This window comes from Triticum urartu, chromosome 2 (genome assembly GCF_003073215.2).
Source record: "Triticum urartu cultivar G1812 chromosome 2, Tu2.1, whole genome shotgun sequence".
Classification (NCBI taxonomy): domain Eukaryota; kingdom Viridiplantae; phylum Streptophyta; class Magnoliopsida; order Poales; family Poaceae; genus Triticum; species Triticum urartu.
Genome location: NC_053023.1, coordinates 625287109 through 625312185, shown reverse-complemented (window position 1 = coordinate 625312185; position 25077 = coordinate 625287109). Strand labels below are relative to the sequence as shown.

The 25077-nt window shown below is 41.3% G+C and overlaps 1 protein-coding gene across 1 annotated transcript; it reads left to right on the top strand.

The window, feature by feature from the left end:
• The first annotated feature begins 8197 nt into the window (after positions 1 to 8197).
• On the top strand, positions 8198 to 11839 carry LOC125533807 (cadmium/zinc-transporting ATPase HMA2-like). Its single transcript, XM_048697153.1, has 3 exons — positions 8198 to 8923; positions 9965 to 10231; positions 11615 to 11839. Exons 1-3 carry the CDS (start codon positions 8791 to 8793, stop codon positions 11671 to 11673), a joined length of 459 nt encoding a protein of 152 aa, XP_048553110.1. The 5' UTR covers positions 8198 to 8790; the 3' UTR covers positions 11674 to 11839.
• Positions 11840 to 25077: the final 13238 nt, after the last annotated feature.

The window sequence follows — 25077 nt, the reverse complement described above, 5'->3', positions numbered from 1 at the left end:
ATAAAAGAAAACTATAAAAAATGGAATTGAGTTTGTCTCATACGCTTCACCTTTTTAATATCTTTCGTGGGTATGATGGAAAGGAAAATTGTGCCAAAGTGTTAGAAGAAGAATGCATTAAAATGTTTGGCACTAAATCTTTGAATGATGAGCATGATTGCAATGTTGTTAGTACGAATTCTTTGAATATCCATGATGCTAATGATGATTGAACTAGTTATGATGAAAATGTCTCCTATAAACATGTCAATTTTTGTGGAGTGCATTGGGTTTGTAAGTACACACCAAATAGGTAAGATAGATATTGCAAGAAGCATAAGTACTTAGAAACCAAATTGTTGCAAGAAGAGCTAGATGAATGTGCTGAAAATTTAAATTATCTTGGCCGTACTTGTGGACCTTGCAATGAAAGTGGTCATTTAGCTATCCGATGCAAATTGTTTCATGATCTAATCGTGTCCAAAAATTGTGATGACTTGATTTCCCTTGCACATTATAATGAACTTAGTTTGCTTATGGGTTATGAAGAAATGAAACGTTCAACTAATGATCTTCCAGAATTTGCCCGTTACAAACTTCTTGTCTTTGATCTAGAAGAAATTTATATGTATTGTGCGGTGAATTGCATTGAAAATCCTTATATTGACAATTACATAAAGAAATGAAAACAAATAGAGGATGAAGAGAATACTAATGAAAGGGAAGAGACTTCCCAATATCCTCCTACTATTTCTTATGATGAATCAGGTAACGAGGAGGAGCCTTTTATTCAACCAATCTCATTAACAAGGAGCTCCAAAAAGAGGATTGAACTCACACATGATGTGAAGAAGAAGAAAAGAAAAAGGAAGAGAGGTAAAAAAGGTATCTCTCCCAAATAAAGTTGCACCTATTATTGTTGTGCCTCATGAAAATGAAGATGATACACTTGATGATGATCTCATTATGCCTATTGCTTTTGTGATGATTATGATTGGGAAGATAATGATACTTCTTATGATCTTGAAAATCTTTTTGGCACTTGCTTGGAAGAATATAATAATTGCTATACTATTGGTGCTATCCATACTATTAATGATGAGAGTGATTATGCTTATGATATGAAAAGGCCCAAGCTTGGGGATGCTATGTTTGATGAAGATGATGTTTTTGAGAATATATTTGCTGCCATTAATGTTTGTCCCAAGCTTGGGGATGCTACGCTTAATAAAGATTATATTTTTAGTCTCCCAAGTTTTCATATGCAAATTCATAATGATAATAACATACCTCCTACTTATGATAATTATTGTGATGATACATATGCTATAAAAAGTAGTGAGGATTATATTTATATAACTTTTCATGATTATAGTTACCCCTTTTCTGAACATTACTCTTTTAATGTGGAAACAATTTATAGTATCCAAGTCTCTTATGATACTCCCACTATCCCGAATGAGAAGAATTTTGCTTATGTGGAGAGTAATAAATTTTCTATGCTTGTAGATCATGAAAAGAATGATTTAGGTGCTGGTTATATTGTTGAATTCATTCATGATGCTACTGAAAATTATTATGAGGGAGGAATATATGCTTGTAGGAATTGCAATAATATCAAATTTCCTCTCTATGTGCTTAAAATCTTGAAGTTATGCTTGTTTTGCCTTCCTATGCTAGTTGATTATTGTTCCCATAAGTTGTTTGCTCACCAAATCCCTATGCATAGGAAGTGGGTTAGACTTAAATGTGCTAGTAATATTCTTCATGATGCTCTTTTTATGTTTCAATTCTTATCCTTTATGTGAGCATCATTGAAATCATCATGCCTAGCTTGGGGCGTTAAACGATAGCACTTGTTGGGAGGCAACCCAACTTTATTTTTGTTCCTTGTATTTTGTTCCTGTTTAGTAATAAATAATTCATCTAGCCTCTGTTTATATGTGGTTTTATGCTTTTAATTAGTGTTTGTGCCAAGTAGATCCTTTGGGAAGACTTTGGGAAAGTCTTGTTGATCATGCTGTAAAAAACAGAAACTTTAGCACTCACGAGAATTGCTGCCATTTTTATTTGGAGAGTGCTATTTATTTAATTATTTTTGAAGATGATTAATAGATAAATTCCTCAGGTCCGTCAATTTATTTGAGAATTTTATGAGTTCCAGAAGTATACGTTTGATCCAGATTACTACAGACTGTTATGTTTTTGACAGATTCTGTTTTTCATGTGTTGTTTACTTATTTTGATGAATCCATGGCTAGTAAAATAGTTTATAAACCATAGAGAAGTTGGAATACAGTAGATTTAACACCAATATAAATAAAGAATGAGTTCATTACAGTACCTTGAAGTGGTGATTTATTTTCTTATACTAACGGAGCTTACGAGTTTTCTGTTAAGTTTTGTGTTGTGAAGTTTTCAAGTTTTGGGTAAGGATTCGATGGACTATGGAATAAGGAGTGGAAAGAGCCTAATCTTGGGGATGCCCAAGGCACCCCAAGGTAATATTCAAGTATAGCCAAGAGCCTAAGCTTGGGGATGCCCCGGAAGGCATCCCCTCTTTCGTCTTCGTTCATCGGTAACTTTACTTGGAGCTATATTTTTATTCACCACATGATATGTGTTTTTCTTGGAGCGTCATGTAATTTTATTTTGCTTTGCTTGCTGTTTGAATAAAATACCAAGATCCGAAATTATTAAATGTTAGAGAGTCTTCACATAGTTGCATAATTATTCAACTACTCATTGATCTTCACTTATATCTTTTGGAGTAGTTTGTCATTTGCTCTAGTGCTTCACTTATACCTTTTAGAGCATGGTGGTAGTTTTATTTTGAAGAAATAGATGAACTCTCATGCTTCACTTATATTATTTTGAGAGTCTTCAATAGCATGGTAATTTGTCTAAAATACTAATACGCTAGGTATTCAAGAATAATAAAATTCTTTTATGAGTGTGTTGAATACTAGGAGAAGTTAGATACTTGATAATAGTTTTGAGATATGGAGATGGTAATATTAGAGTCATGCTAGTTGAGTGGTTATGAATTTGAGAAATACTTGTGTTGAAGTTTGTGATTCCCGTAGCATGCACGTATGGTGAACCGTTATATGATGAAGTCGGAGCATGATTTATTTATTGATTGCCTTCCTTATGAGTGGCGGTCGGGGACGAGCGATGGTCTTTTCCTACCAATCTACCCCCCTAGAAGCATGTGCGTAGTACTTTGTTTCGATAACTAATAGATTTTTGCAATAAGTATATGAGTTCTTTATGACTAATGTTGAGTCCATGGATTATACGCACTCTCACCCTTCCACCATTGCTAGCCTCTCTAGTACCACGCAAATTTCGCCGGTACCATAAACCCACCATATACCTTCCTCAAAACAGCCACCATACCTACCTATTATGGCATTTCCATAGCCATTCAGAGATATATTGCCATACAACTTTCCACCGTTCCGTTATTATGACACGCTCCATCATTGTCATATTGCTTAGCATGATCATGTAGTTGACATAGTATTTGTGGCAAAGCCACCGTTCATAATTTTTTCATACTTGTCACTCTTGATTCATTGCACATCCCGGTACAGTCCGGTGCCTTATTTCTAGCTGATCATGACCAATATAGATGGTCATAAACTTGTAAATTGTGGTGGATTGGTATGACTTGGCGCCACCTCATCAGTTTTGCCTATGTGTCATGTCCATGTGTCAATTTTTGCCCTAGGTTGTGAAGCAACCTATATTTCTGTCATTCCCAAAATTCCCAAAAAAATCTCATAAATTCTTTGAGTCATATCTTCATCAAATATGTAAAAATCCTTCCTTGCCTAGTTCAAAACTAATTCAACAATATTCATTTTCCTATTCTGTTCACAACAGCACTTTATGAAGGAAGTGCTATTTATATATTCTTGATTTCCCTTGGAATTTTTGGGCACTCTTTCCTATCCAAATAATTACCGCATGACAAAATTCAGCTCCATTTGGCTAGCAAATCTTCCTCGGCAAATTTCCAAAGTTTTTGTCCACCTAGAAGCATTGTGAAGGAAGTACCTTTTTTATATATCGAAATGACATGAAATTTATATAGTTCCTTCATATGCCCAAATTATCACCATCCTCCAAATTGCAGCTCAGTCAAATCATCTATGTGAGCCCAGGTTCAATTTATATTTTATGGCTAAATTGGCATGTTGCAAAGCAAGTGTTATCTAGACCCCTCCTATTACCCTCAAACTTTTTGGGCACTCTTCCATACCCAAATCATTGCCACATGATAATATTCAGCTCAATTTTCCTAGTAAATCTTTCTCAGGAAATTTCCAAAGTTTCTACCTTGAGAGAAGCTTTGTGAAGTAAGTACTAGCTAGGCTTACCCAAATGATCTGAAAATTTACCAGCGCATGACCATACCTATGTAACTTACCTACACCAATTTTGCGCTCATTTCCTTCATCCAATCTCTCTCACTAGTTTTCCCAAGTTTCTGTCCATAGAAGAGCATTGTGAAGGAAGTACAACTTTGGCATGTCCAAATGGTATCAATTTTCTACAATGCTTTCCTATGCCGAAATAACCATCCTCCACCAAATTTCAGCTCAATCCATTCATTATTTTGAGCCCAGCTTCAACATTCATATTTTTGTCCAGCGTGGTACTTTGCAAAGCAAGTACCACCTAGGATCCTCCTTTTGAGCTAAAAATTTGTGAAGACATTCTCCTTAGTATATTATCATCCTCAGCCAAAACTCACGCCCATTGGCCATGTGCATTTCCCGTACCGCTAATCAATCACTTGGCTGCTAATTCATCTTTGAGCATAGGTCAGTCTCCTTGTGAGATTCTTCTGTTGTAATTTTCTTCCTAGCACCTACCTGGGGAGTGCCCAACCCACTAGACATGCCTAGGCCTCCTAGAACGCATGTCAACGCCAAGGTCACGCGGTATCCACGCGGCGGGCATGCGAGTTTACGCGCTTTGGAGTTGGGGCCCTGGCCACATCCAAACCTCGACGTATCACCGCCAAACCATGTATTTACGATTAAATAGATACTTATGTAACTAGAAATGATTGTTGGAAAAAAATAAAGAGCAAATGATAAGGTAGATGCAGTTCAAAATTGACCTGCTTCCTACTGAATCAGCAGAAATTTGTCTTTTTCACAAGTGGTGGATCAAAACTTCTGACACCAGCCTAATATTTTATAAAAATGATTTGGTCCAATTTTGCAACAAATATATGGTAGCTCCTTCACAAAAAACTCATTTTGGGCATTCAAAAATGGAAAATAAATTTTCCATGCAAAGAAAATGAAAACTCCCTTAGTCAACATTGTTTGGAATTCCAAGATGCACCCTTGTGCACAATATGAGATCATTTGAACAAACTATGCCATGAATGTGGCCATAAGATTGATCATTTGGCTTGAAAGCCATGAATCTTCACGCATGACCTGCTTCCTCCTGAATCGGCGAGAATTTGTCTTTTTCACCAGAGGTGGATCAAGGCTTTTGACACCCAACTATTTGGTCAATTGTGCACTAAATATGACCTAGTATTTTAGAAAATTGATTTGGTCCAATTTTGCAACAAATATATGGTAGGTCCTTCACACAAAAAACTTAATTCGGGCACTCGGAAAATGGAAAATGAATTTTCCGTGCAAAGAAAATGAAAACTCCCTTAGGCAACATTGTTTGGAATTCCAAGATGCACCCTTTTGCACAATATGAGATCATTTGAACAAACTATGCGATGAATGTGGCCATAAGTTTGATCATTTGGCTTGAAAGCCCTGAATCTTCACGCATGATAGCTCATTTCTGAGAACACTTTTTTAAAATAATTTCCGTATTACAAGTTTGTTATTTTTCCTGGAAACTTGGTCACATATAATGACACAATGCAAAGGTTTCCCAATTTTTTTGATTTTTTTGAATTTTTTATGCCCGTTTCGAAATGCGATGAAAACGGCGGGTTTGACCGTTCCTAGCTAGTGGTTGAATCTTGGAAAACTTTTGATGTTTCTCCGATTAAATAGATACGTATGTATATAGAAATGATTTTTTGAAAAAAATAAAGAGCAAACTATGAGGCAGCTCCAGTTCAAATTTGACCCGCTTCCTACTGAATCGGCGGGAATTTGTCTTTTTCACCAGAGGTGGATCAATGCTTTTGACACCCAACCATTTGGTCAATTGTGAATCAAATATGGCCTAGCATTTTAGAAAAATGATTTGGTCCAATTTTGCAACAAATATATGGTAGGTCCTTCACAAAAAGAACTCAATTCGGGCACTCGGAAAATGGAAAATGAATTTTCCGTGCAAAGAAAATAAAAGTCCCTTAGGCAACATTGTTTGGAATTCCAATATGCACCCTTGTGCACAATATGAGATCATTTGAACAAACTATGCCATGAATGTGGCCATAAGATTGATCATTTGGCTTGAAAACCATGAATCTTCACGCATGATAGCTCATTTCTGAGAACACTTTTTAAAATAATTGATGTATTACAAGTTTGTTATTTTTCATGGAAACTTGGTCACATATAATGACACAATGCGAAGGTTTCCCAATTTTTTGATTTTTTTTGAATTTTTTATGCCCGTTTCGAAATGTGATGAAAACGGCAGGTTTGACCGTTCCTAGCTAGTGGTTGAATCTTGGAAAACTTTTGATGTTTCTGTGATTAAATAGATACTTATGTATCTAGAAATGATTTTTTGAAAAAATAAACAGCAAACTATGTGGCAACTGCAGTTCAAATTTGACCCGCTTCCTCCTGAATCGGCTGGGAATTTGTCTTTTTCACCAGAGGTGGATCAAGGCATTTGACACCCAACCATTTGGTAAATTGTGAATCAAATATGGCCTAGTATTTTAGAAAAATGATTTGGTCCAATTTTGCAACGAATATATGGTTGGTCCTTCACAAAAAGAACTCAATTCGGGCACTCGGAAAATGGAAAATGGATTTTCCGTGCAAAGAAAATAAGAAGTCCCTTAGGCAACATTGTTTGGAATTCCAATATGCACCCTTGTGCACAATATGAGATCATTTTAACAAACTATGCCATGAATGTGGCCATAAGATTGATCATTGGGCTTGAAAGCCATGAATCTTCACGCATGATAGCTCATTTCTGAGAACACTTTTTAAAATAATTGCCGAATTACAAGTTTGTTATTTTTCCTGGAAACTTGGTCACATATAATGACACAATGCGAAGGTTTTCCAATTTTTTGAATTTTTTATGCCCGTTTCGAATTTCAATCAAAACGGTGGGCTTGACCGTTCCTAGCTGGTGGTTGAATCTTGGAAAAATAATAAACTTGACCTACTTCTCTGATTAAATAGATACTTATGTACCAAGAAATGATTTTTTGAAAAAATAAAGAGTGAACTATGAGGCATCTGCAGTTCAAATTTGACCCGCTTCCTGCTGAATCGGCGGGAATTTGTCTTTTTCACCAGAGGTGGATCAAGGCTTTTGACATGCAACTATTTGGTCAATTGTGCACTAAATGTGACCTGGTATTTTAGAAAATTGATTTGGTCCAATTTTGCAACAAATATATGGTAGGTCCTTCACACAAAAAACTCAATTCTACAATTATGAATTAAATATGGCTTAGCATTTTAGACACCCAACTATTTTGGTCCAATTTTGACACCCAACTATTTGGTCAATTATCAATTAAATATGGCTTAGTATTTTAGAAAATTGATTTTGTCCAATTTTGCAACAAATATATGGTAGGTCCTTCACAAAAAAACTCATCTTGGGCACTCAAAAAAGGGAAAATGTTTTTTTGCAAAAAACTCATTTCCAACGACACCTTTTAAAGATATTTATCTTATTCCATGTTGTTATCTTTTCTGAAAACTTGTTCACATTTTGGTGACACAATGAGAAGGTTTTCCATTTTTTTAGAATTTCTCAGATCATAAAGTAGCTTAAATGATTTTAACACATTATTTTAAGTCAACTACGACCAATTTAGATGGTCGTAACATCGTACTTCATTCTGATTGGTTCGTGGACATATCACGCGGATCATGCATCCAACACCGTCGGATGCTCGGGGATCCAACGGCTGTCCTCGACCCATCTACACCAACCCCAAAACCCTAGCTATGTCCTCCGGGTCAATTTCCATCCACCCCCCACCTCCTTTCTTTCCCTCGCTCCCCGATCCCCTCCCTTCCTCACTCGTGCAAACCCTAGCTCCTCTCAATCCCGTCCCCTTCCTGCCCGCCAGCTCCCTTCTCCATCGTCGCCTACCCCACCGCCGCCTACCCCCACCGTCGACGAACCTCATTGCTGACCCACGCCCAGACCCTTGCTGGATGCAGCAAGGATTCACTAGCGAACTCCTATGCTCCAACCCCACCGGCGAGCGGCGACCTCCTACTCTCCCCCAACCTCAGCTCCAGCTGCCCCTAGATCGACTCGAGCTGCTCTTCTCGTGACCAGATCTTGCAGTAATCCCTCCCTCCTAACTCGTGCCTGAAACCCCAGCGCGGCCAACCTCCGTCTCTGGCCATGACCTCGCCAACTCCACTCTGACCACGATGCGGCGGGCGGATCCAGCCCGTGTGGGTGCGATGGCGGCCGGCTCCACAATGGCGAGAACATGCAGCGGTCCCCGCCGGCCAAATCAGGTTCGTCTCCTACTGCAGTTGAGACATTCTACCATCGATTTGCTTCGCACATCCGTGACCTCTAATCCCTTCCCGTTGATTTTCTCGGGCGGCCGCCTCTCCCACCATCAACGGTGCATGCTGCCCCATGATACATAGCCCGAGGTGTCTCCTCATCATCTGCCCGTCGCCCAGTCTGCAGCAGAGGATGCCCATCGCCCGCCACCAGTCTGCAGCAGAGGATCCCCACTCTGTTGGCACAACACGAACACCCAAAATAGGTAAACAATTCGTAGCATGTCCAGCATCATCTTTGTGTTCGATCTGTTCCTTACCAGGTCTTGTTTGAACGAGTCCTTCATTCGTATGATCTGTTGGTTACACAATTGTGAGATGGAGTGAAATTGTGCTACTTGTTGGCTTCTGTCTCCAGTTTTGATGGAATGCAGTAGTAGATTTGGTAGGTTAAGTGTTTGCCTCAGATTCCACTTATCCGTAATCGCTAAGAACGGAACAAATAGTTATTCATGTGACCTGCTAATTCCGCGGAACCTGTATACAGCCTTGATAATTCATGTGACTTGCCATCTCCTACGTTCTCTTAGAAATGTGATGCACTCATTTTGTTGACCTGCTTGAGGGGTTTCTTTTCATAGCCTGAGCCACTTGCCGACAAAGTTTTGTAGTGTAATTGCTTAGGACTGCATAGTCTGGGATTCTCTTAGTGAAATTACTCTTGCAATTTTGTGCAATTGAAGTTTTGCAGTGCAGTGACTTAAGGTTGCATAGTTTTGAAAGGATATGCTGCATTTTCTAGGCCAGCTCTTGCACTTTTGTGCAAGTTCCATCTTTCTAACTGCCGTTACTTCCCTATGAAGCTCGTATATTCTATAATCAATCTCTTTCCAATTTGCAAATAGCATATGTTAACTCCGTCCGCTGTATTACTTTTCAAGTCACTGATATTCTTTCAGTGGCATTTAGTCTGCTGTTCTATGGTTCAGAAGCTCAGATGGTATTGTGCAGACAATCTCTCTCCAGTTACTTTGCGCACGTAGTAGGGATTAAGTTCAAGAACTGCTTCTGTAGCATCATTGCTTTTCCCCGCGAGAGTGGAGTCCGCCATGTTGTCTTGACCTTGGTTTTTATACTGATTTTTAGTACAGAATTTTTTTGGCAAATCTGCTCGTTCACAATTTTTCCCTGATTATTCTTACAGTATGGAATTACGGATTTCATAATTACTATACTTACATAACCATTATTTATTCAGTATATTCTCTGAAACTGTAAGTTCTGAAGTGTATCATTTTTTTGTGTAGTTAGGGAGCTGAATGGGGCGAGGCTGGAGGCATCCGTGAGGGCGTACGATGGCACCGGCCAGAGCAAGGTGTCCAACAAATGGCGCAGCCCCTACATGCTCATGTGCGGGATGCTTCTGGTGGTCTCACTCTTCGAGCACTTCTGGAGGCCGCCCAAGTGGTTCGCCGTGGTGGGGGCGGCCCCCGGCCTGCCGCCGATCATGCTCAGGAGCGTCGCCGTGCTTCGGTGGTGCACCATGGACGTCAACATACTCATGCTCATCGTAGGTACGGCCAATACTTGCCACCTTCTGAACTATTCTGAGGGCCTCTTTGTTTCGTAGGATTTTAAAAACGTAGGGATAGGAAAAGTATAGGGTTGGAGTGGCATGCTCACTTGAATCCAATAGAATTAGGAATGAGTGTTTGATGGCATGGGAAAAACAGAGGAATTGTAAAAGGAGGTTGGACTGGATGTTAGATTTCCTATAAAATGTAGTACAAAAGATTCCATAGGAAAATATCCCATGAGATTCAATCCTATGAATCAAAGGACCAACATAGGAAAAAATCCTAAGGATTTTAATCCTCCAGAATTCCTATAAAATTCCTTTGAATCAAAGGAGCCCTGATGTTGATGTTCATTGTGGGATGTACTGAAGTTTCCACACGCACGCATGCAACATGTGTTTCATGTGACTTAGGCTTTGCCTTTTTTCTGACTAGATTCATAGTGTGCGATCAATATATCAATATTGTGCAGCCATGGTGTTTATCCTTAAATCCATGAATCTTTTGGGCCACCCCACTAGCCTGGCTACTTGCAGAGGAAGCCAAGAATAATAAATCTCATCCATTTTCTAAAAACAAATAAACAAAAAATGTCGTGCTAGGTTCAGAGCATAAGGTGCCCTGCTTGGCTCGTGCTGAAATCTAGTTAGGCAGAGGAATCCTTGCTAATTCTGGCAAGTTTTTTGCTTTCACATCCAAGTTAAAGAAAACTGGTATTGATCTTACAAGTGGCTCAAAACAGAAGACTGCCTGATTCCATTTTAAGGTTGTCACTAACCTGGTAGTTTTATTTGGTGATGCAATTTGTAAGTTAAAATGATGCCCAGGGTTCAGGCCATGTGTGATTTCTCTTGACATAGGTGCTCCTCCCTTGCTATGTCTCTATGTTCTTGGTAGGCTTTACAAATAGGAACATGTTGTATCTCGTATATCTTTTTTGTGTGCGAAGGATGTATCTTGTATGTCTTAGGCCTAGGATATGTTCACTACAAATTTATAAATGATCATCAACTAGAAGAATGAGGATAGACAAGCAGCCTCAAGTTGATGTTGCAACAACTTGAAACATATGTCTAAATTATTGAGAATATGTTCTTTGATTCAGTGCTGATGCACAAAAACCTTCTCTGCAATATATTAGCTGGTCATATTGTACTTTTGTAGCTATACCTTCTCTATGAGCCTGTGATTGCTCAAACAGTATATTTGGCAATTCAATTTCACATTGCATGTGGATCATAAACTTATACAGTATAAGCTTAGTTATTTGAATATGTAAAATATGTTGACAAAGTGTTAAGTTGGATTACCGCCTCATGTTGATGGCCTTGTTTCTAAACATTTAATAATGTTTCTTTTTGGTGATCTAATGTCGTTCAGGTTGGTGCTGCTATGATGGAAGATCAGAAGAGGCATGGAGATGCGCACCACAACTTTAGTTGATGTTGCACCATGTTTTGGTGCTTGTGTATCTGTTTTTGCTTGTAAGCACACTTGTATGTGCTTGTGTATCTGTTTTTACTTGTTTTAGTTGATGTTGGACGTGCAGACTTGTATGTGCTATTGTGTATCTTTGGATGAATGATTTCTGAATTTAATCATTTAATTGAGAGAATTATTAAGTGTTTCTTGTTCAAATGTGTAAACTGAAAATCAGTGAATAAAAGACCAAATTTTCTATTGGACCAAATAATATATGGGCTCTAAAAAGGCTACAGCCCAAATAATAGTGGACCGGAACATTGTGCATTTCTGTAAAACCTGGACAAAAAGGCGTAATGAAATGGTTTACAAAAGGGCCATGGCCCAGAAAATTAAAAGTCCGAATTGTAGGGCATGGCCCATGAAGCCGACCAGAATTAACAAGGAAAAAAAACTAAATGGGCTGAATTGTTGGGCTCGGCCCATATAGACACCTAATCGGACCGGGATGAATCTTATTAATGACCTTTTCAATTGATCACAATTTTGCCACGTCAGATTGTCACGTCGGATCCAACGTGGCGTGGGTAGAGAGCTAGCGACCAAAATAAAAGGTCATAGAATCAACGATCTTTTGTTTTGGTCGTGGAATTCCATGACCTTCTCACAGAGAAGATCGTTAATTTCAGTTTACGACCGCCAGCTTTTGACCTTCTGTTTTTGGTCACAAATGAAAAACAGTGACCTTTAAGTGGCCAATAGTCAAGGTCACAAGTTGACATATTTCTTGTAGTGTTAATAGAGGTGTTATGATCAACACTACTAGTTGGAATAGCTTCTACCCACTTTGTAATGTAATCAACAACAACTAAAATATGTGTATATCCATTGGAGGCAGGAAAAGGTCCCATATAATCAAAGCCCCAGACATCAAATGGTTCAATAACAAGTGAATAATTCATAGGCATTTCTTGACGTCTACTAATATTACCAATTCTTTGACATTCATCACAAGATACAACAAACAATACCTTATGTGTAGTTCTATCTCCAGCGTGGTGTCCTCCATAAGCTTCAGAGTGACACTTGCGTAGGATCTATTCCTGTTCATGCTCAGGTACACAACGTCTAATAACACCTTCTACTTCTTATTTATAAAGATGTGGGTCATCCCAAAAGTAATGTCTCAAATCATAGAACAACCTTTTCTTTTGCTGGTATGTGAAACTAGGTGGTATAAATTTAGCAACAATATAATTAGCATAATCAGCATACCATGGAGCAGTACAAGAAGCATTTATGACATTTAATTGTTCATCAGGAAAGCTATCATCAATAGGTAGTGGGTCATCAAGAACATTCTCTAGCCTAGACAAATTCTCTGCAACGGGGTTCTCAGCTCCCTTTCTATCAATAATAAGCAAATCAAATTCTTGTAGCAAGAGAACCCATCTAATAAGTCTAGGTTTAGCATCTTTCTTTTCCATGAGATATTTAATAGCAGCGTGATCTGTGTGAATAGTAACTTTAGAATCAACAATATAAGGCCTGAACTTATCACAAGCAAATACAACTGCTAAGATTTCTTTTTCAGTAGTAGCAATTTCTCTGAGCATTGTCTAGAGTTTTACTAGCATATTGAATAATATTTAATTTCTTATCAACTCTTTTCCCTAGAACAGCACCTACAGCATAATCACAAGCATCACACATAATTTCAAAGGGTAAATTCCAATCAGGTGGCTGAACAACAGGTGCAGAGATCAATGCTTTCTTAAGTATTTCAAATGCTTCTACGCAATCATCATCAAAACAAATGGTATATCTTTTTGTAATAAATTAGTCAGAGGCCGAGAAATTTTTGAGAAGTCCTTAATGAACCTCCTATAAAAACTGGCGTGACCAAGCAAACTTCTTATACCTTTGATGTCCTTGGGACATGGCATCTTTTCAATAGCATCAACCTTAGCTTTATCAACTTCAATGCCTTTCAGAAACTTTATGCGCCAAGACAATACCATCATTAACCATAAATTGGTATTTCTCCCAATTCAAGACAAGGTTAGTTTCTTCACATCTCTGCAAAACTCGATCAAGGTTGCTTAAGAAATCATCAAAAGAGGATCCATAGACGGAGAAATCATCCATGAAAACCTCACAAATCTTTTCACAAAAGTCAGAGAATATAGCCATCATGCATCTTTGGAAGGTAGCAGGTGCATTACATAAACCAAAAGGCATACGTCTATAAGCAAAAGTACCGAACGGGCATGTAAAAGTGGTCTTAGATTGATCATCAGCTGACACAGGTATTTGAGAGAAACTAGAATTACCATCTAGAAAGCAAAAATGTGTATGTTTGGATAATCTTTCTAGAATTTGATCAATAAAAGGTAAGGGGTAATGATCTTTTTAGAGGCCTTATTTAATTTGCGGAAATCAATTACCATCCTATAACCTATAATAATTCTTTGCAGAATCAATTCATCTTTATCATTAGGAACGACAGTAATACCTCCCTTTTTAGGGACACAATGGACAGGACTTACCCACTGACTATAAGCAACGGGATAAATTATACCTGCCTTAAGGAGCTTTAGTATTTCCTTTCTTACCACTTCTTTCATCTTAGGATTCAGCCATCGTTGGTGATCACAAACTGGTTTGGCATCTTTCTCCAAATTTATTTTGTGCTGACATAGTGTGGGACTAATGCCCTTAAGATCATCGAGATTATATCCAATAGCAGCACGGTGCTTCTTAAGAGTTTTCAATAATCTCTCTTCTTCATGCTCTGAAAGGTTAGCATTAATAATAATAGGATATATCTTTTTGTCATCAAGATAAGAATATTTAAGAGTATCAGGTAATGGTTTGAGCTCAAACATGGGATCACCCTAGGGTGGAGGAGGATCCCCTAGGATTTCAACGGGAAAATTGTGTTTCAGGATGGGTTCCTGTTTAAAGAATACTTCATCTATTTCCCTTCTTTCATTCATAAACATATCATTTTCATGATCTAGCAAATACTGTTCTAAAGGATCACTAGGAGGCACGGCAATAGAAGCAAGACCAATAATTTCATCTTTACTAGGCAATTCCTCGTCACGGTGTTGTCTACGAAATTTAGAGAAATTAAAATCATGAGACATATCACCTAAACCTATAGTAACAACATCTTTTTCGCGATCTATCTTAGCATTAACTGTGTTCAAGAAGGGTCTACCAAATATTATGGGACAAAAGCTATCTTGTGGGGAACCAAGAACAAGAAAATCAGCAGGATATTTAGTTTTCCCACACAAGACTTCAACATCTCTAACAATCCCAATTGGTGAAATAGTATCTCTATTGGCAAGTTTAATTTTAACATCAATATCTTCTATCTCAGCAGGTGCAATATCATGCATAATTTCTTTGTATAAGTCATGAGGTATAACACTGGCACTGGCGCCCATATTGCATAAGCCATGATAACAATGATCTCCTATTTTAACAGAAATAACAGGCATGCCTACCACGGGTCTATGTTTATATTTAGCACAAGGTTTAGCAATTCTAGCAGTCTCACCACAGATATGAATAACATGCCCATCAATATTATCAGACAAGAGATCTTTAACAATAGCAATATTAGGTTCAACTTTAATTTGCTCAGGAGGTGTATAGGTTCTAATATTGCTTTTACGAACCACAGTTGAAGCTTTAGCATGATCTTTTATCCTAACAGGAAAAGGTGGTTTCTCAACATAAGTAGTAGGAACAATAGGATCATTATAAGTGACAGTCTTTTCTTCAACTTTAATAGGTGCAGCTAGTTTTACTTCTATGGGAGGATGATATTTAAACCACTTCTCCCTAGGGAGATCAACATGAGTAGCAAAAGATTCACAGAAAGAAGCTACTATTTCAGAGTCAAGTCCATATTTAGTGCTAAATTTACGGAAAACATCGGTATCCATAAAAGATTTAACACAATCAAACTTACATGTCATACCTAACTCCTTACCTTCGTCGAGAACCCAATCCTCAGAGTTGCGTTTAATTCTTTCCAATAAATCCCATTTGAATTCAATAGTCTTCATCATAAAAGAGCCAGCACAAGAAGTGTCGAGCATGGTGCGGTTGTTATCAGAAAGCCGAACATATAAATTTTGAATAATTATTTCTCTTGGAAGCTCATGATTGGGGCATGAATATAACATTTATTTAAGCCTCCCCAAGCTTGAGCGATGCTTTCTCCTTTGCGAGGCCAAAAATTATATATATAATTGCGATCACGATGAACAAGATGCATAGGATAAAACTTCTGATGAAATTCCAATTTCAATCGTTTGTAGTTCCATGATCCCATATCATCACATAGCCTATATATACCATGTCAATGCATCTCCCTTCAAAGATAAAAGGAAGACCTTCTTCTTAATAACATCATCGGGCACACCTGCAAGCTTAAATAATCCACAAACTTCATCCACATATATTAGGTGCTCATCAGGATGCATTGTTCCGTCTCCTGCAAAAGGATTAGCTAGCAGTTTTTCTATCATACCCGAAGGAATCTCAAAGTAGACATTTTCATTTTCAGTAGGTTTAGTAGGTTCAGGAGCAACTCTTTGCTCTTCTGGTCGGGGTGAAGATACCCCGAACAAGCCCCTTAGAGGATTACTTTCCATAGTAACAAGTGATAGTAAATTTCAGCACACTATATAAATTTTTCCTTACCAAATTCCACCTACCAAAGGCGCTTCACTCCCCGGCGACGGAGCCAGAAAAGAGTCTTGATGACCCACAAGTATAGGGGATCTATCGTAGTCCTTTCGATAAGTAAGAGTGTCGAACCCAACGAGGAGCAGAAGGAAATGATAAGTGGTTTTCAGCAAGGTATTCTCTGCAAGCACTGAAATTATAGGTAACACATAGTTTTGTGATAAGATAATTTGTAAAGAGAAACAAGTAACAAAAGTAAATAAAGTGCAGCAAGGTGGCCCAATCCTTTTGGTAGCAAAGGACAAGCCTGGACAAACTCTTATATAAAGAAAAGCGCTCCTGAGGACACATGGGAATTATCGTCAAGCTAGGTTTCATCACGATCATATGATTCGCGTTCGGTACTTTGATAATTTGATATGCGGGTGGACCGGTGCTTGGGTACTGCCCTTACTTGGACAAGTATCCCACTTATGATTAACCTTATTGCAAGCATCCGCAACTACAACAAAAGTATTAAGGTAAACCTAACCATAGCATGAAACATGTGGATCCAAATCAGCCCCTTACGAAGCAACACATAAACTAGGGTTTAAGCTTCTGTCACTCTAGCAACCCATCATCTACTTATTACTTCCCAATGCCTTCCTCTAGGCCCAAATAATGGTGAAGTGTCATGTTGTCTACGTTCACATAATACCACTAGAGGAGAGACAACATACATCTCATCAAAATATCGAACGAATACCAAATTCACATGACTACTAATAGCAAGACTTCTCCCATGTCCTCAGGAACAAACGTAACTACTCACAAAGCATATTCATGTTCATAACCAGAGGGGTATTAATATGCATATAGGATCTGAACATATGATCTTCCACCAAATAAACCAACTAGCATCAACTACAAGGAGTAATCAACATACTAGCAACCCACAGGTACCAATCCCAGACTTGGAGACAAGAATTGGATACAAGAGATGAACTAGGGTTTGAGAGGAGATGGTGCTGGTGAAGATGTTGATGGAGATTGACCCCCTCCCGATGAGAGGATCGTTGGTGATGACGATGGCGATGATTTCCCCCCCGGAGGGAAGTTTCCCCGGCAGAACAGCTCCGCCGGAGCCGTAGATTGATTCCGCCAAGGTTCCGCCTCGTGGCGGTGGAGTCTCGTCCGGAAAGCTGGCTTATGATTTTTTCCTCATCGAAAGACTCCATATAGCAGAAGATGGACATCAGAGGGCCACCAGGGGGCCCACGAGGTAGGGGGCGCGCCCAGGGGGGTAGGGCGCGCCCCCCACCCTCGTGGGCAGGGTGTGGCCCCCCTCTGGAACTTCTTGCGCTCAGTATTTTTTATATATTCTGAAAATGACTTCCGTGAAGTTTGAGGACTTTTGGAGCTGCGCGGAATAGGTCTCTAATATTTGCTCCTTTTCCAGCCCAGAATCCCAGCTGCCGGCATTCTCCCTCTTTATGTAAACCTTGTAAAATAAGAGAGAGTAGGCATAAGTATTGTGACATAATGTGTAATAACAGCCCATAATGCAATAAATATCGATATAAAAGCATGATGCAAAATGGACGTATCACCTCCAAACTCGGGAGGGCTCCCTTTTCTCCCTTCCACTCTCAGGGGGGAGTCGCCTTCCTCCTCGTTGTCGTCTTTGGCGGCTGAGGGGTCTGTCTCGTCGTCAGACGAGAAGACCAAGGTGCTCCTTCGGCGAACCCCATGCTTGGTCCCCTTGACTGTGGTTTGGATCTTCTTCTCCGGCACGTCGTAAGGCACCGGAAATAGCATCTTGGTAAGGAGTGGGGTTTCTTCATCTTCGGGCAGCGGAGCCGGACTATTAATCCGTCCTGCTAGATTGACCTAGGCCTGAAAAAGAAATTGACAAGAAGGCTTAGTATCCTCCCTCGAAATGTATCCTTAAAGACTACACCTTGATGGCTTACCGAATTGGCCTGACACTTAAAGTTGAGCCCGCGATCTTTGGTCAAGGGTGGCGACGTCTCGCTTCCCTTGAAGAGCACCTTCCAGATATCTTCGTGCCGAAGAGCCTTAGGAGCGTCTGGTGCTCGGCCGGATTGAACTCCCACAAATACAGGTCTGGCGCTGACATGGAAGGATCCGGCGTACAAGCATGACCTAGATCACATCAACTAGCTTGATCTTCTGGGTTATCATATTCTGGAGGCATGTTTGGAACCCCGTGATCTCTTCCGAAGATCCCCAGGTCAGGCCCTTCTCTTGACAGGAGGTAAGCCGCATCGGGACTCTGGATCAAAACTTGGGAGCCGCCACCCAGTTGGCGTCGTGCGGCTCGGTGATATAGAACCACCCCGATTGCCATCCCTTTACCGTCTCTACGAAGGAGCCTTCGAGCCAGGTGGTATTGGGCATCCTGCCCACCATGGCACCTCCGCACTCGGCCTGTTGGCCGCGCACCACCTTTGGCTTTACATTAAAAGTCTTCAGCCATAGGCCGAAGTGAGGTGGGATGCGGAGAAAGGCTTCGCACACAACTATGAATGTGGAGATATTGAGGATAAAGTTGGGGGCCAGATCGTGGAAGTCCAACCCATAGTAAAACATCAATCCACGGAAAAATGGATGAAGAGGGAATCCCAACCCACGGACGAAGTGTGTGAGAAACACAACCCTCTCGTGGGGATCGGGGGTAGGGACAATCTGCCCCTTTTCCGGGAGTCGGTGAGCAATCTCCTTGGCTAGATAGCCGGCCTCCCGGAGCTCCATGATGTTCTTCTCCTTAATGGAGGAGGCCATCCACTTGCCTCCAGCCCCGGATCCGGACATGATTGGAATGTCTTCTAGAACGAGGAAAAGCCGAAAGCTTGGGCGCTAGAGCTCAAGGACGGAGGGACTAGAGATGAAGAAGGATGTGGGTAAAGGAAGAATGTCCTTATCCCCTTATAAAGACCGTGAATATCGAGCACCTCCCCACTCACCTTGAACTCGCCTATTCCCGAGAGCTGTGCAAAACGGCACGGTTGGGTTACCCACACACGTATTGATGAGAATCCCGTAATAAGGGGGCACGATCTTTGCTTAGACAAGACGTGCCAATGACAACCGCGTCTCGCAACGTGGAGCGGTAGACAAAAAACAGTTTGAAATTACGATCGGAAAAATGCGATGTCATGTTGTAAAAGCTGTTAGTGGATTAGACTCGTGTAAGAATATATATTCTCTCTGCGGTTATATATGGTGTGTGTGACAGGTCCCAATACAATCATCGCATCCAGACACTATTCTGGAGTTCGGAAGGAGGGAACCCGCCTTGCAATGCCGAAGACAAATCTACGCGCCGGACTCCTCGTCATTGAAGCCAGGTTCAGGGGCTACTGAGGGAATCCTGGACTAAGGGGTCCTCAGGCGTCTGGCCTATTATCCTTTGGGACGGACTGATGGGCTGTGAAGACATGAAGGCCGAAGACTGCATCGTGTCTAGATTGGACTCTACTTAGCGTGGAAGGCAAGCTTAGCGACCGAAGATTCCTTCTTATGTAACCGACTCCATGTAAACCCTAGATCCCCCCGGTGTCTATATAAACCGAAGGGGGTAGTCTGGAAAGGACATCACATATACTCATTACCATACCCACATAGGCTAGACTTCTAGGGTTTAGCCATTACAATCTCGTGGTAGATCCACTCTTGTAACACTCATATTCATCAATATCAATCAAGCAGGATGTAGGGTTTTACCTCCATAGAGAGGGCCCAAACCTGGGTAAACATTGTGTCCCCCGTCTCCTGTTACCATCGATCCGAGACGCACAGTTCGGGACTCCCTACCCGAGATCCGCCGGTTTTGACACCAACAGTGTGATCAAAGCATATAGTTTTATACAGACTTGCGATGAAGCCTGTATTTACAAGAAAGTGAGTGGGAGCACTGCAGCCTTTCTGATAAGTATATGTCAATGACATATTGTTGATCGAAAATGATGTAGAATTTTATGGAAAGCATAAAGGAGTGTTTGAAAAGAGTTTTTCAAAGAAAGACCTCGGTAAAGCTGCTTACATATTGATCATCAATATCTATAGATATAGATCAAGATGCTTGATAAGTTTTTTTCAACGAGTACATACCTTGAGAACATTTTGAAGGAGTTCAGAATGGATCAGTCAAAGAAAGAGTTCTTGCCTGTGTTGCAAGGTGTGAAGTTGAGTAAAGACTCAAAACCCGACCACGGCAAAAAATAGAAAGAGAATGAAAGTCATTCCCTATGCCTCAGTCATAGGTTCTATAAAGTATGCTATGCTATGTACCAGACCTATCGTATACCTTAGCATGATTTTGGCAAGAGAGTACAATAGTGATCTAGGAGTAGATCACTAGACAACGGTCAAAATTATCCTTAGAGGACTAAGGAAATATTTCTCGGTTATGGAGGTGATAAAGGAGTTCGTCGTAAAGAGTTATGTTGATGCATGCTTTTTACACCGATCTAGATGACTCTAAGTCTCGTCCTAGATACATATTGAAAGTGGGAGTAATTAGCTAGAGTAGCTCCGTGCAGAGTATTGCAGACATAGAAATTTGCAAAATACATATGGATCTGAATGTTGCAGACCCGTAGACTAAACTTCTCTCACAAGCAAAACATGATCATTCTTTGGGTGTTAATCACATCACGATGTGAACTAGATTATTGACACTAGTAAACCTTTTGGGTATTAGTCACATGAAGATGTGAACTAATCACATAAAGATGTGAACTATTGGTGTGAAATCACATGACGATGTGAACTAGATTATTGACTCTAGTGCAAGTGGGAAACTGAAGGAAATATGCCCTAGAGGTAATAATAAAGTTGTTATTTATATTTCCTTATATCATGATAAATGTTTGTTATTCATGCTAGAATTATATTAACCGGAAACTTAGTACATGTGTGAATACATAGATAAACAGAGTGTCCCTAGTATGCCTCTACTTGACTAGCTCGTTAATCAAAGATGGTTAAATTTCCAAACCATAGACATGAATTGTCATTTGATTAACGGGATCACATCATTAGAGAATGATGTGATTGACTTGACCCATCCATTAGCTTAGCATGATGATCATTTAGTTTGTTGCTATTGCTTTCTTCATAACTTATACATGTTCCTATGACTATGAGATTATGCAACTCCCGAATACCGGAGGAACACTTAGTGTGCTATCAAACGTCACAACGTAACTGGGTGACTATAAAGATTATCTACAGGTGTCTCCGATGGTGTTTGTTGAGTTGGCATAGATCGAGATTAGGATTTGTCACTCTGTGTATCGGAGAGGTATCTCCGGGCCCTCTCGGTAATGCACATCACTATAAGCCTTGCAAGCAATGTGACTAATGAGTTACTTATGGGATGTTGCATTACGGAATGAGTAAAGAAACTTGACGATAATGATATTGAACTAGGTATTGAGATACCGACATGAAATCTCGGGCAAGTAATATACCGATGACAAAGGGAACAACGTATATTGTTATGCGGTTTGACCGATAAAGATCTTCGTATAATATGTAGGAGACAATATGAGCATCCAGGTTCCGCTATTGGTTATTGACCGGAGACGAGTCTCGGTCATGTCTACATAGTTCTCAAACCCATAGTGTCAAAACCGGAGGATCTCGGGTAGGGGGTCTCGAACTGTGCGTCTAGGATCGATGGTAACAGGAGACAGGGGACATGATGTTTACCCAGGTTCGGGCCCTCTCTACGGACGTAATACCCTACGTCGTGCTTGATTGATATTGATGAATATGAGTGCTACATGAGTTGATCTACCACGAGATCGAGATGGCTAAACCCTAGAAGCCTAGCCTATATGACTATGGTAATGAATATCCTTTCCGGACTAACCCCTCTAGTTTATATAGACACCGCTGGGATCTAGGGTTTACATAGAGTTGGTTACATGAGAAGAAATCTCCATAGTCGGTGACCAAGCTTGCCTTCCATGCCAAGGAGACTCCAATCCGGACACATGTATAGTCTTTGGTCTTCATATCTTTACAGCCCAACAATCCGGCCCATGGATAACGATCCGGACGCCCGAGGACCCCTTAGTCCAGGACTCCCTCAGTAGCCCCTGAACCTGGCTTCAATGACGAGGAATCCGGTGCGCTGATTGTCTTCGGGATTGCAAGGCGGGTTCCCCCTTCCGAACTCCTAGTTGATCTTCATATGTAATGATTGTATCCGGGCTTGTATGCACAACCATAGAGGATATAATATTTAATGGGTTCAACCCACCGACCAATTTTTAGTAATATGACACCACGCCTGCCCGGCCTTTGCTTGCGAACCATTTTAGCCAGCCCGTCGCCCCACGTCCCAGGACGTGGCCTTATTGGTGAATCTTATCCAAATGGAGATCGTGCCTCCCTTTTTAAGGAATTCCTGTCGACCCGCACGTGGGTAACCCAACCGTCCCTTGGGTACAACTCCTTGGAAACAAGCAAGTTTTTGAGGCTCGAGAGGAGACATTTGATATTTGCAGCTTTTAAATAGGGGTACAAACCCGTATTTTTCTTCCACGCTTGCATGTTCCTCAACCCTTGCTACCCCGAGTTCCAACACCTAGGTTTCGATCACCACCAGCCCCAATCATGTCCGTATTTAGCCGTCTAGGCCGGTGGGTAGCTTCTTCTATTACGGAGGAAGATATCGCAAAGCTTCGGGCGGCGAGGTACCTGACCGCTGTAATCCATCATCGGCTTCCTGCCGAGGGGCAGGTTATTCCCACCCCCAGATCCGGCCAGAGCGTCGTTTTCATGTCCCACTTCCTCCGCGGGTTGGGGTTTGCACTTAACCCCTTCATTCGAGGGCTCATGTTCTATTACGGGCTAGACTTCCACGATTTGGCCCCGAACTCTATTCTTCTTATCTCGACGATTATCGTGACATGCGAAGCCCTCCTCTGAACTCCTCTGCACTTCGGCTTGTGGCTCAAGACCTTTGATGTAAAGCCCCGAGTGGTAGAGTGGTAGAGGGGGAGCAGGCCGAGAACGGCGGTGCTACAGTGAGCAAGCTTGCTAGCACTGTTTGGCTGAAAGGATCCTTCGCCAAATCTTCCGATCTGTGGCAGCAGGGGTGGTTCTATATCACCGAGCCCCACAGCTCCAAGTGAGTGACCACGCCCACATTTCAACCCAGCCCTCAAACTCAACTTGCATCGTGGATTAATAAGGGGCTAGATTGGGGATCAACGAATGATGTGCGAACTCTGCAAAGTCGCATCCAAAGCCTCATTGAGAGGGACATCGACATAGCCAGCATCGTTCATATAATGCTAGTTCGCCGGACCCTGTCGTGCCAGCGACGGCCTCTCCTACTATGGGAGTTCAATCCAGAAGGGCCACGGACTCTTCAGAACTTCTTCGGCACAACGGACGAAGGAATGTGGAGATTAGTCTTCGGGAAACGAAGGCAATGGCCGGACACCACCGAAGATGTCGGCCTTGACTGCAACCATCTGGACACCCCAGTAAGTAATCGTTTACCGAATACTTCATAATCAGATACCTAGTGGCAAGATACCAACAGTATCATCCTTTCTCAGGGCTGGATTAAGAAGGTGGAATTGATTAGGTGTCCATCTCCCCTTCCCGAGGACTCAGCTACTCCTGTGTTGACAAGGATGCTGGCCTCGGTGCCATACCAGGAACCAGCAGGGGAGGGCGAAAAGATCCAAGATGACCTTGATTCCAGAGGTAAGTCGGACACTGAATCCGGAGAAATCGACCTTTCCTCGCCCGAAGATAGAGGCGGAAAAGGACCCAGTATCCCTTCTCCGAACAGGAGGAAAAGGGCCGCCTCCGAAGATGGGGAGGGGCGGTCTCCCAAGAAGGGCAAGATGCCACCGTCCACCGGCTTGGGTTTGGAAAGCGATGCCGTTGAGCAGCCCCAACAAGGGGCAAGCCCTCGGCCAAACCGTAAGAGAATCCGGAGTACTTTGATAGCGTTCCGCTCCCTTATTGTTACCGAAGATACACGTAACACATTTATGCATTTTTACAGGTTGGCATAGGATTTTTCGGGGCGATCCACTTCTTCGGGGACTCTCCTTCCAGAGATGATGGAGAGTGAGACGCCTCCTCTGGCCTCCTTGCCCAATAAGGCGGATGACTCTGAAGTGTCATCGCAGAGGGCCCCTTTATACCGGGGGGCAGAAGAGGCAGTGCCCAAAGGTGGATCTCCGACCATCCGGGATTCCGGGGCTGATGATAACCGAAGCCCCGACCTGTCTGGTTCACAGCCGCCCGCGATTTTGAAGACAGGTGAGCTGATTCCTTCAAAGGATGATTGTGCTTTTTGGGCGGCCTCGGGGAACCCGGAGACTCCGATATATTGTGGGACATGTTGCGGAAAGCATCTGTCTCGGGGGAACAGCGTACCTTGATGGGTACAGTGATTGAGAAGATTTCCTCCGTGAAGAGCGGATTAAATGAAGCCTTCATGAGCCTACTGAAGGGCTTCAAGGTTTGCAACCTAATGTTTTTAGCTATGTTTCATTTGCAAAGATGCGCCTGTGTATAGGTAGTTGCCCCTGATAGTTGGGTTGGCTTCCGCTGGGAAGCAAAACGGAGGATCAAAAAGGACCGTTTGAGGACTAACCTGATCAACTCTTAACACATGCTTCTTCTCCCTTGGCCACTTCCTGGACTATGGAAATTGCCGATTTGCA